Below are 13,229 nucleotides of genomic sequence, written 5' to 3'. Positions count from 1 at the left end.
ACTTTCTACTCAAGTCCAGTATCAAAGCTGCCAACTGCGGGGCACTAGCTGCAAAGTTAACATTCCCTTCATACGGTACTCAAAAAAGCCTTCTGAATTACATAGTCTGTTACTATGTTTAAAGGAGATTTCCCCTTCCAAGTTGCAAATGCATAAAATATACCCAGAGGCTCATGAGAGCTGGGCAAAGCCTTATAAATATTCATGTAAAACTAGCAGTTGTGTTTCATATTTCAATAATTCAATGACAAATTATAAAAAGCATTTGTCTTTAATTTTTGTTGGTTTTAGGAAATAAATGTTAAAATATGTACACTGTGGAGTTGAATACCCCCATCACAGAGTGTGAATGATGGTCCGGTTGCGAAGCTCCTGGATATACTCTTTGGCACGGGTGACTGCTGACTTCGGTGCCTCCGGTGGAGGTGGGGGGCCTTCCACCAACTTCACAAAATAATGGCAAAAAACCTTCTCCATAATCCCAAAACGACCTCTGCCATGGTATCGGATGCGTTTCAGGTACTGGCCGCGCCCTGAAGTGGACTCCGCTAGATGGGGAAGAAAAAGAGAATTATAGGAAATGACTGTATCCACAAGATTAAAGCCTGACCAGCTGAGGAATGTCCGCCCTCTCCCACACTGGATTCTAAGACGACATGAGCTCGTGGCTGGTGAAAGCAGGCTGGTCTCTCCTGAGTCCTTCCTTCCTAAGGACCAGACTCTACTCCAAGTGCTAGAGAAACAAGAGTGAACAAGACTAGCAAGGGCCCTGCCTCCACGCAGCGCATACTCTAAAGGAGAAAGACAGAAGACAAACAACATCGTTTCGGTCAGTGACAGTGTTACGAATAAAACAGAACAACTACGTGACAGAGACTGATGGGGTGCTGGGGGGCAACTTCAGACTGGGCAGTGTCAAGGGGCATCCTTGAGAAAGAGGCACTTGATCCAAGCCCAGAATGAATCACTCATGCAACTATCTAGGGCCAAGGAGTTCCAGGCAGAGGGAACAGCAAGAGCAAAGGCCCGATGGTGGGAATGTGCTTGGCCTGTTTTAGGAAGAGGAGCTGCTAAATCACGTGTAGGAAGGCGAAGCGTGACACAAACAAGGGGAAGAGGTCAGAGATAAAGGCAAGATCAACAGAGCCCTGTAGGCTGAGGGAAGTTCTGATTTTATTCTAACTGTATGAGAAGTCCCTGGAACCAGTGGTTCCCAAATGCTGTCCTCAAGTTAACTGAATCAAACTAACCCAGGGAACATATTTAAAATGCTGATGCTGAGACCCCATCTCTGGAGATTCTAAGCGAATCCAAGGCTGGGCCTTGGAAATTATATCCTGAGCAAACACCACCCCTAAGCAAAGTCTGATTCACAGCCAGTTTCAGGAACTCCTGCATCACATCTGCCCCCTCATGTCCCCTCCCCCGTTCTACGTGTCAAAGTTTGACCTTGTAAAATTGGAAAAAACCTTTTAAGTAGTACAAGAAGAAATCATTTACCTGTTCACTCACAGTAAATCACAGTAGAAACCACCTTCTACTATCTTCTGAATTTAGTCTTACTCTTTTAAGCAAATTTAATAAGCCTTTTAAAAAGGCAAAATCTACAGAACACATATCAAATTAATCCACTTTGATGCTCACCATTCTTTCATTCTTACTGTGACAGAATTTTATGTTACAGGGACTACATCAAAGTATGTGCTCCACAACCCTCTAACTACAATTCTCTCATGAAATGGGTTTCAGCAGAAGCATCTAGCTTTGGCCAAGAGAAAGCTAAGGATGAAAATGATTAAGAAAACTGCGTAGGGTCTCAGTGAGACAAGGGGAGAACTACTGCCCTTTTATTTACTTCATCTTCAGGGCACTAAAGAAATGCATGTAACAATTTCCAAAGATGGGGCTGGGGGGGAGGTGGGCGAAATGGGTGAAGAGTCAAAAGGTACTAACTTTCAATTATAAAATAATTAAGTCATGGGGATGTTATGTACAGCACAGTGACTACAGTTAATAATACTGTACTGTATATTTGAAAGTTGTTAAGAGAATAGTTTTTAAATGTTCTCTCGTAAGAAAAAAAATTCTGTATGTATGGTGACCGATGTTAACAAGACTTGTGGTGATTACTTCACGGTACATACAAATATTGAATCATTATGTTGTACACCTGAAATATAATGATGTATGTCAATTATACCTCAATAAAAAAATTTTTTTTTTAATTTTCCAAAGAAAAAGCGGCAGTATACAAATCACTTTATAATGAAGCATCACCATGTGCCCTGGGTCCACCTGTGAGGAGGAAACCTACAAAAAAGAACAAGTGACACTGGGAAGAGTGTAGAAAGCCTCTAAGAAGATTGTACATACATGATGGCTGCTTTTATCCAAAACTGCTACTAAACCCATTTTGAGCACCACTTTCCGAATACTTTGAGAATAAAGAATACTACTCCAGTGAAAGAAGTATCAAAATTAGCTAATTGTGCAGCACTACACAATCTATCAAAACACAACGACCAACCCTATCAGGGTCTATGTTAACTACCATTTTCCTCCCATCTTTCCCAAAACACTTAAGAGCAGACACTCAATACCTGCTAAATGCCAGTTATGATTTCATCCTTAAGCCATAAAATACCATCTGCCTATCCTTATGCACATAATGCCACCATTTTTTATGTAAAAGCAAAAACATTAATTCTTCTGAAACACCAGGATTCTTTAATACTCTGGAATGGGAACACACAACACAGCCACTCTGAGGCCTGAGTGAAATCAGGAGTTCGCCACATTGACTCCAAATCGGTGTATGGTCTCCCCTCCTCCAGTCTCCCCTCCACTGATTCTGTATGACAGGGGTTTCAAACTGCTTCTGAACAGAACATTTCAATTAAAATGAAGCAACTTGTAGATGCCCTTTTTCATCTGGATCTGTTCCAACTGAAACATGGGTGGGGGTAGACCCAAAAGTGTGTTGCCATTCATTCACCCAACAAATAGAAATTCTTAGCCCCTACTGGGTGCCAGGCTCTATCCTGAGCTCTAAGGATACAGCAGTGACCAAGATATCAAGGAGCCCTTCTGTTTGCCCCAGGCCCCACTCAGAAGGTCCCACAGCACAATTTCAATACCACTGCTTATAGTTAACAGTCTCAGAGCACTGCCTTAAATAACACAAACCTCTTACCCAAAAACTTCCTGTGGTTCCTTTTCAATACAGTTTTAGCTGAATGCCACAGCCTGCCTTGCTCAGCCCCTGGAATCTAGGCCCAACCCACCTTTTCAATTTTATCTACTCCAGGTCAAGCCTCTACTTCTGTCGCACTGTTCTACTCACTGAGCCACATAACTACTGCTCACTCCAACCCATGTGCCTCTGCTGAAGTGGTTACCTCACTTTGAAATCAATCTTTTCCCTTGGACACTCTTTCAGCTCCACAAAAGCCTATCTTTAAAAGCCAAAATGTATTCTTCCCAAGGACTATTACTGTCAAAGAACAAAACTATGTGTGTTAAATGTTTTAAATTGCTATAAAAGACACACTGTCACCTAGCTGTACAGGTAGTACACCCACTGAAAGCACTCAAATATCTTTTGAATGAAAGAAAAAACATTAAGACATCTCGCAAATGGAAACAACCTTCTAAAGATAATGTTCAAGATAATGCTCTTTAAAGATAATGCCCAACAGACATCATATATTTAAAATATTGTCAGTATTTCCTATTGCTGGTATTTAGGTAAATGCGAATCTTGACCATTTTAACTTTAAAAACCCTCTCCCTCTTCCCCCTCATCACTCTTAGCCCAGAAGACTGATTTTACGAAGTCAGTCGATCACTTTTTCCCTGAAGTAAACCACTTTAGATGTCATGAATCACGAAGCAGTGACATTTTATTAGTCCACGTCCACTTGTTAAGGCCTATTCACAGTGTCATTAGTCATCGTTATAAGGCTGAAAAGGAAATGAACTTTCAAAGTCTGTGGTCACGCAACACCAGGTATTAGCTTTAGACTGAAGACAAGTATTTGAAGGAATCACCATATAGTGAGAACATATGCTACCAAAGGACTTTCTCTCAAATGCCTGTACTTACTTATCTCAGGGAACAGAAAGAACTATTGCTGAGCCAAAATGGCAGCCAAGTAACTATCTTTCAAAGCTCTAAAAGAAGTCTATGGAGTGAAACATCTAGGCCTTTTCAAAGACGGTAAGCTGATAAAGAAGTTTCCCACATTTTATAAGAATCACTAGAGTACTCACCCAGGCCTCTCTCCTGGGGTTTCAGATCCAGTGAGTCTGTGGTGAGGCCTGGGAATCTGTATTTTCAATAAGAACCTCAAGTGATTCTTATCAGAGAAGTTTGGCAAATACAGGGATAAGATGCCTGAATGTCATGGTCAGATACTTCATCTTCTTGCAGTACACACCTCTTTTTCCTTCATAATAGAGTAAGGCAACAAAATATTTAGCTAATGAGTTTTTAAAATCATAACACAAGGGGGAAGAATAGAGCTCAGTGGTAAAATGTGTGCTTAGTATGCACAAAGTCCTGGATTGAATCCCCAGTACTTCCATTAAATAAATAAATAAATAAACCTACTCACCTCCTCACTGCAAAAAAACAAAAAAAAATTTTAAATAAATCAAATATTTACTAAAATCGTAAGACAAATCTGAACTTACCAGAGGGTACAGGAAGGGCAGAGCTTTTTCAGCAGAAATGTACATAAGGAGACCAATGAATTACAGGCCCATTCACATAAAATTGGTTAAGTTTATTTTTGCTTAAAGGCAACACTGGACTTTGCTCCTTCATTTAGGAAGACAGGATTAAGCTCTTCACTCTCTCTCTCTATACTACAACTACTGAAATGGATTTAAAGACAAAAATCCATTTTATTTACATCTGAATTTCATTATGAAGTGTTATGTATCAGCTAAGAAGTCAATATTCTTATGAAACGAAAAAAATCAAATTTCACTTGACCTTGAGTCACAGAGCAGGAAAGATCACCAAGAGGTTTTAAGCAAATGGTCTTGCTCTTCACTCATTGCATCTCTTCCACCAATTCTGGGCCCTCCCAGCATTATTTACTCATGTTATTCCCACAAGAAAATGCTTATGATTAACTACTGTGGGCTACATCTTCTGAGTTTTGATTTCCCTCTGCATCTATGCATGTATCAGAATATAATTATACAAGATTCAGCTTTAAAATATTTCAATCAAAAATCATAACTCATTTGAATTTCTGAAGTAGGTGTGGTTGCCAGCATCAATTATAGATGAGTTAAGATTTTAACTTAACCAGAATAATTTTCTGCAGTAGGGCAGAGGTTAAGTGACAAAGTGGAATTTAGATTTCTTTAAAAATTCTAATTGTTGAAAAATTATAAGACACAGCTAACTTCCCCCATAATGATTCAGCCCCTTCCCCTCTATTTGTAGAGTAGCAGTTCCTAAATCTTGAGATTAAATGTTCTTAGATAAATAATCCTTCTTATATGTAGGTTTAGGAGATTGAGAAAATTCTGCTTTGACATTACCATCTTTGATTACAAAACTGCTGAAGTTAGGAGTAACTGCTGCATTAACTCCAATCACCACATGACTTTACTGTGGTGTCGGAAAGGGGCAAGAGAGCTTCATTATAAACAGTTATCTCTTTCTAGAAAAAGTATGTGAAGGTATAGTACTAAAAAATCTCTTACCTTTGCACAGTGCTTCATGCTTCCCAAAGCATCTTCACTTACATTAACTTAATTTGATGTGGAACAAGTATATGAAACTGGAGATGATGCTTCAGGATATAATAATAAAGGGTGGACAAACACATCTGAGTCACCTGAGCCTTTGAAGGCCTTTTATTATTCAACAGACTTTCCATGTAATTGGAAGGTTAACTTATAAGAAACCTTTATGGATGAGGCACCTGGCCTGGCACATCATAAAGAAAGATTTTTTAAGTCTACGTGTGATCCTTTATATATATTTCATTTGGGATGACCAATACTTCATTTAAAAAATCAGCTATGTTCTTCTTTAGTTTTATTATGATTAAAGAACCACACACTATGTACCACCTTGATATCCATTATTTAATAATTATCAGCAATAGGTTTCATGATCTCAATCACATTACAGAACAAGTAACAATAAAACAATAAAATTATGACCATTTACAGAAGACTAACAGCACAAAGAAAGCTATTATCAGCATTCTTACTGGTAAACACAGTCCTAAGGAGTTAGATATCAAAGATTATTGTTAGATAAAGAACTTGGCATCACTATTGGAACACATTTTCTAAAACTAAGAATATTAAAGATCTTACCTACATACAAATTGGATCTGAATTCCACATTGTGGTCTCTCACTGCCATATCTTGTGCTTCTAAGAGAACCTTAAACAAGGAAAAGAAAGACATGTATATGGCAGACCATGAATTAAAACAGAATTAAATTTCTCATTTCTTGTTATCTCTGTAACATGACTGCTACTCACATGCCTCCCTTTTATAGTTAATTTTAAAAAGAGAGTATCAGATGGTAACGATGCTAAGGAGAAGGAATACAGTGAGCTTTCCCTCCTCAGACAAGACCTGCAAGTGCAAGGAACACAGTCCATCCTAATCAGTTGTAAATGGAACATGTCGGCTGAAAGGAGGAGGTGACAGCACTTGCAGCAGCACCCTTGCTAATGAACACTGTATCTTTGAGTCAAAAGCTTGCCAAAACGTTCAAGAAGCTCAAGAGGTAAATCTTAATGAAAATTCTTAAACTTTGGATCCAAAATAACCATTAACAACATCAGACAAGTAGAGAAAATCATACTTCAAAATTTCCTTTAAGAATTATTAAATGTATACTCCATAGATATTTTGAATTAAGTTAACTTCCTCTGGAACACATTTTTTAAATAGGACAATTGTTGCCAGAAAGAACAGAAATCAGATCTTTCACTCCTTTAAAGACGAGAATGTGCTACAAAGCTGAGTACAAAACAGACACTCAGTCATTGCACTCTGAATGGAATTAAATATAGGTGTTACAATAGAGCCTCTTGGAAGTCTGAATCCAACAATCTCAACCATTCAACTACAAAACTAAAAATTAAAAAAACACTGAAAACATAACATCTGACTTGAGATTTCAGTTAACTGAAAATTAACTGAAGTATAAAACATAATGCTGATATCCCCAGATAGCCTCAACCATGCCTTTTGAAATAAGAACGCTCATGCACCTACAATAAGTCAGCACAAATACCATGAGTACATTTGCACCTAGTAAATCAGCTACATTTAGAGCGAGAAGGGTCTTTAGAGATAATCTAATCCAATCCCACCCAGTCTACAAATGAGAAAAATGGAACTAGACAAGGGTCTTGCCCATGGTCACAACAGAAATTGTCACAGAAAACAATTCCCCTGAGTTCCAGTCCAGTGTCCTTTCCACTCAGTTAGTTACAAAATCACTCAGTCACAGAACTGACCCAAAAAAAACTTCCAAAAAATTTATCAAGCCCCCAATCATTAAAAATAAGATGTATCACTTCATAGACTGACCACAAAATAGAAATTGCCATCTGATGCAAATAAAAGCATCTCAGGAAAAAAATTACTTAAAGCATACAACAGTCCTGGGGTATGAGAACATTAATAAAACTGAGTACCCTAAATCTGTGTTATATAAACTATGCATTTACACCAAGAAATTCAGGGAATTCAGGACTTAGGCCAAGCTTACTAACATCTGCAAGACAGCTATGCGCTCCCTCCCCATCAATCTTAGTTTACCTCTTTAATTATTTGGGCCCCTTTTTTGTCACTGAATTCCAATTGAGCCAGAGCCTGGTCAATGGACATTCCTCGTATCTAGAATTAATGAGTAACAAACAAGAGAAAATAAATTAGTTTATAAAGTCAGTGTTCCCTTTTCAATGAAAAGAAACTTACATAATCCAAATAATTTCTAAAAATAGCTAACTAGTTACATGTTACTTATTCCTCAATAAGATGGGGAAAACCTTTTTCATTAAGTATAAAAATAGCTAACTAAATGCAGGCAAAAGGGAAGAAAACAAGTTTGAAAAGGGATGCCACCACTCTAAGTCAAAATCAGACTTAAACATTTTAACAATAAAACCTGGATTATAATGGTTTCAGTGATAATAAAAAAGAGAGAAGACATAACAGAGAAAGACTACAGGTTGGCAAGGACCACACTAGGCATTTGAGATATCTCCTTCTATAGAATAAATGTATTACATGTATATTTGCTGCTTTTGTATTCTCTCATATATAAATTTCATTTTCCAAGGGAAAAACTTAAAAAAAGGCAATAGTTTTGAAATAGGTTGAATTTGCTTCCTGGATTCTTTAACCGTAGCCAAGTTTTTGATACCTTTGTTCTAAATATCTATGGATCCAACATGGCTTAGTTTACCCAAAGGTAAAAATTAAGCAAAACCACTCATCTCTGAGCTATCCTTTTTGGATTACCAACCAAATGTCTGAAAATGCAATTATATTCCTCAATTTCTCGGGAAATCAGGACAGGTTTTTTTTGCTTTTCCAAATCCTGGGATAAAATCTGTGGCTCCTTTGCCTAAGTGTAGGCATTTTAGCTTACCAATTTTGCCAAATACCACATCTTGTCTTTGCTGTACTTTATCTGTCTTCGACAATGGTAGATTTCCTTAAAACGGGAAGAGAACAAAAAAACAAGTTTATCAAAATGACAGTAACACACTGTTAATAAAGTTTTTAGTTTCTATGCCTAGTGAAAATGCTGCCATAAGAAATTAAAAACTATTAAGAATTTGGAAAGTTACATTTTTCCAAAGTCTCACCATATTATAAAGGTTACTAAGGGAGAAACAACTATAAAATGGCTAGTGGGTGCCAATATTTGCAACATTGCTATTCTGAGGCATAGTAAAAGATTTAAATGAAAGTATTTTTGAAAACATTTACCTGGCTAAAAGAACAAAAGAAAAGGTACATTAAGAAAAAAGTCCCTTGTTAGGAGAACAATGGTGAAATGGACAAAATAACTATTTTCATAAGAAAATCAATATTCTACGTGTTTGGTCAAGAGCATAGGTTCTAGAATCAGACTACGTGGGTTTGAATCCCAGCTCTACCATTTACCAGCTACAAAACCCAAGCTATTCAACCTCTCTCTGCCTAAGTTTCTTCTTTAAAATGAAGATAACAGTACCAAACATATAAAACTCTAAAAAGGATTAAATGAAGTAACCTATGTAAATAAAGTACTTCACAGTGGGTAAGATTTTAGTAAATGTTAGTTCCTATTACCTTCTATTTATAGTAGTAGGTATATCCTATTGAATCTTTTAATCAATCATCCATTAAACAATTTATAGTTCATCAAGCACTTCTCAAGCCCATTATTTCATATGATCTAACTCTGTGAGTTGGGAGAGAAAACATTTTATAAACCTTTTACAAAATGAAAATCAGAGAAATCAAATAATTTGTCCAAGATTGCAAAGTTACAAGACAAAGCTAGCGCCACCCAAGGAAGTATGTGAAGGGCCTAATACAATTTCTGGCCAGTGTATCTTTAAAGTTCCCCCTTGGGACTCTAAAACCCACATTCTTCCCACTACTACAGCATACTGACACTTAAAAAAAAATTAGAAAACATTTTTCAAGGCAAATAATAGCAGAAAAAACTCAGAATTTTCTAATATTCTGACTCCTGCCGGAAATTTTCAAATGCCCTTAGAAGCAACAGAGTTTTCTCAAGTGGCCATACTTTTAATATGTAGCAGATTTCATTTCAGCTGCAATAGAAGCTGACAGGCTGAAAACTGTAGCAATAGCCTAATTACATTTTCAGCAATAAAGTGTCCTGGGGAGCAGGGAGAGGAAAGAAGAACCGTCATGACTGATAATATTAATCTGCAAAAATTAATTCACTCAACAAAATCTTTTATATAGAAAACTTTCAACTCCTGGTTTGTCACAGTGGGGTATCTTTAAATCCGAATTGTACATGATTATCCTCAAATTGTTTTCTAATGTTTTCCCCCCTTTAACGGAGGCACTGGGGATTGAACCAGGACCTCATGCAAGCCAAGCATGCATTCTACCACTGAACTATACCCTCTACTCACTATCCTCAAATTTTGTAAAAAAGATACTGTAATCCTGACAAAACACTGAGAAAAAAGAAAGAACTGTTTACAAAAAAAGGGGAGAGTTATTCAATCATCCTCTTCAAAAACTAGAGCTTAACACATACTTTGGGCAGATACAATGACTAAGGGCACTTTCTAAAGATAAACTGAAGTCTCAGTAAATAAATCTACCACGGGAAATAAATAAAGTGGCAAGGTTAGAGGTCAGAAGGCCTGGTTAAATATCACTGCTATTAATTAACCTACATGGCAAAATTAAGTAAAGTTACATTACAATGTAACGTGTAAAACAGTTATTCAAATGAGGTAAAAGTAAGTCTAAATTATGAAATGTCTAAACCAGTAACTTTTAAACAAGTTAATTTATTTTTAACTGCACATAATAACACAAGTAACAAAAAAAAAGTCATCTAACTAAAGCTCTAGAGTCTCATGGGATCCACATTAGTGACTCATAAGGATTACTCATTATCAGTATGTCAATTAATCCACAAATTAAAAACATGCCTCTTATAGAAATGACTGTTCAAATAGTTTTGATACAGTCTCAGGACGCTTTCAATTTATTTAGCATAGCTTTCTTCAAAGATACCATAAAGTAAAACCCAATTTAACAAGTTTTGACTATTACAAAGAAAGCCTTTTCATTTCTCTCTGGCTCACTTTCTTCACCATGATGAAGCCACTTGTGAGATAAAGTCCACATATGAATTTACACTGTGGAAACTGGTGCTAGCTAAACTAGGAAGATAGTCTTAAAAATAACAGGACTAATCTAAATTGGTGACATTCATTTTAACTTACCGCTATCAGATTTACACAATGCTCCATTCACCATGATTTGTTTAACAGCATATTCTAAATGATGAAGATCAGAATGAGGTAGAGTGATAAACACTACCTGGCCCTCTTTTAAACAAGAGATAAAACTGGTTTTTTAAATGTCTGCAGCTAGCAGACTGGAACGCCTAGGGGCCGCTGCACATAATGGCACAGTGTATAAACTGTGTGGCTAAGTGAGCAAATTACTCCCTGCTAATAAACAAGGTATTTAAGAAGGGCATTAATATTTCAGTCATAACAGTCATGTATAACTGACACATCAGTATCAATTTACCAAATACTATTTAAAGTCAGAAAATGTTAATGTATTTTCCAAGTCTTAATTTGTCCCAAAAAAGGATTATTCCTTCAAACAAAAATCTGTGCAAAACAGAGAAATTGGGTTTCTCCAAAGTGCCTACATAAAATCAAACCAAATGTCTTCATACAGGCACTAAGGAGTATATAAGATGCAAAAAGGTTAACCAAAATGTTCCAGTAAATTACAGTATATAACAAATGATCCAATCAGCACTGTTCTTCATTTGCTACAGTTAAATAGATGATCTACTGCTAACTAAATGAATTTTGCTATTTGGGATGTAGCCTGAAGTATGTTTGTTTTAACATCCAAAAAGACTAGTACTACAAAATAAAAAATTTTGCTTTTAGATTCTAGACCTGACAGATACTGTTATGATTTCTTAGTTTCCAATTAATACCTAAGTCCAAGGAGCTCAAGACAGAAGAAAGCTCATTAATTACAGAAAATATTTTATTTATGATATTTGTGAAAAGGTGTAACTTTTTCTAAATTTTGGCTAATTACAAAAGGGAGTCAACACTTAACAGCACCAATTCTGGGACAAATCAAACTTCTAAGATCTTATGGCATAAAAAAGTATGAAAATTTAAGTTTATTTGTTTTCAGATGGCTTCACAGATGAATCCTACCAAACATTTAAAGAAGAGTTAACACTTATCCTGAAACTATTCCAAAAAATTGCAGAGGAAGGAACACTTCCAAACTCATTCTATGAAGCCATCTTCACTGTGATACCAAAATCAGATAAAGCTAACACAAAAAAGAAATTTACAGGCCAATATCACTTATGAATATAGATGCAAAAATTCTCAACAAAATACTAGCAAATGGACTCCAACAACACATTAAAAGGATCATACACCATGATCAAGTGGGATTTATCCTAGGCATGCAAAAATTTTTCAATATCAGCAAATAAATCAATGTGATAAACCACATTAACAAATTGAAGAATAAAAACCATATGATCATCAATAGATGTAGAAAAAGCTTTTGCTAAAATTCAACATTCGTTTATGATAAAACCTCTCTAGAAAGTGGGCACAGACAGAATATACCTCAACATAATAAAGCCATATATGACAAACCCACAGCTAACGTCCTACTTAATGGGTAAAAGCTGAAAGCATTTCCTTTAAGCAGGAGCAAGACAAGGATGTCCACTCTTGCCACTTTTATTCAACGTACTTTGGGAAGTCCTAGCCATGGCAATCAGAGAAGAAAAAGAAATAAAAGGAATCCAAATTGGAAATGAAAAAGTAACTGTCACCGTTTGCAGATGGCATAATGCTGCACATAGAAAACTCTCAAGAAGCGACCAGAAAACTACTAGAATTCATCAACAAATTTAGTAAAGTTGCAGGATACAAAATTAATATACACAATTCAGCTGTATTTCTAACAATGAAATAGCAGAAAAAGAAATGAAGGAAACAATACCATTTACCACTGCACCGAAAAGAATAAGATACCTAGGAATAAATCCACCTGAGGAGGCCAAAGACCTGTTCTCTGAAAACTATAAGACAGTTATGAAAGAAACTGAAAACAAGGGGAGAGGGTATAGCTCAAGCGGTAGAGTGCATGCTTAGCATGCATGAGGTCCTGGGTTCAATCCCCAGGACCTCCCCTAAAAATACATAAACGTAATTACTTCTTCCCCCAAAATAAAAAAAAATTAAAAATAATAAATAAGAAACTGAAGACGACATAAACAAATGGAAAGATATACCATGTTCTTGGATTAGAAGAATCAATATTGTTAAAATGGCCATACTACCCCAAGGCAATATACCAATTCAATGCAATCCCTATCAAATCACCAATGGCAGTTTTTAAAGAGCTGGAACCAAAAAATGTTAAAATTTGTAGGGAAACACAAAATATAGTCAAATAG

At 36.3% G+C, this 13,229-nt stretch overlaps 1 protein-coding gene across 2 annotated transcripts in view; it reads right to left on the bottom strand.

Moving 5' to 3' along the window:
* Positions 1-252: 252 nt before the first annotated feature.
* MRPL22 (mitochondrial ribosomal protein L22) overlaps positions 253-13,229 on the bottom strand; it is a 30,092-nt gene continuing 17,115 nt past the window's right edge. For both annotated transcript variants that reach the window (XM_010970033.2, XM_010970034.3), the window contains 4 exons: positions 8,649-8,714; positions 7,814-7,891; positions 6,349-6,418; positions 253-548 (listed from right to left, as the gene is read on the bottom strand). In XM_010970033.2, the coding sequence (XP_010968335.1) occupies positions 337-548; positions 6,349-6,418; positions 7,814-7,891; positions 8,649-8,714 (426 nt within the window). In that variant the 3' untranslated portion in view covers positions 253-336. The remainder of the gene's footprint in view (positions 549-6,348; positions 6,419-7,813; positions 7,892-8,648; positions 8,715-13,229) is intronic.

This window comes from Camelus bactrianus, chromosome 3 (assembly GCF_048773025.1).
Source record: "Camelus bactrianus isolate YW-2024 breed Bactrian camel chromosome 3, ASM4877302v1, whole genome shotgun sequence".
In the NCBI taxonomy this organism is placed as follows: Eukaryota; Metazoa; Chordata; class Mammalia; order Artiodactyla; family Camelidae; genus Camelus; species Camelus bactrianus.
Note: the sequence above shows the minus strand (reverse complement) of the source record. Positions and strands in the feature narration are given on the sequence as shown.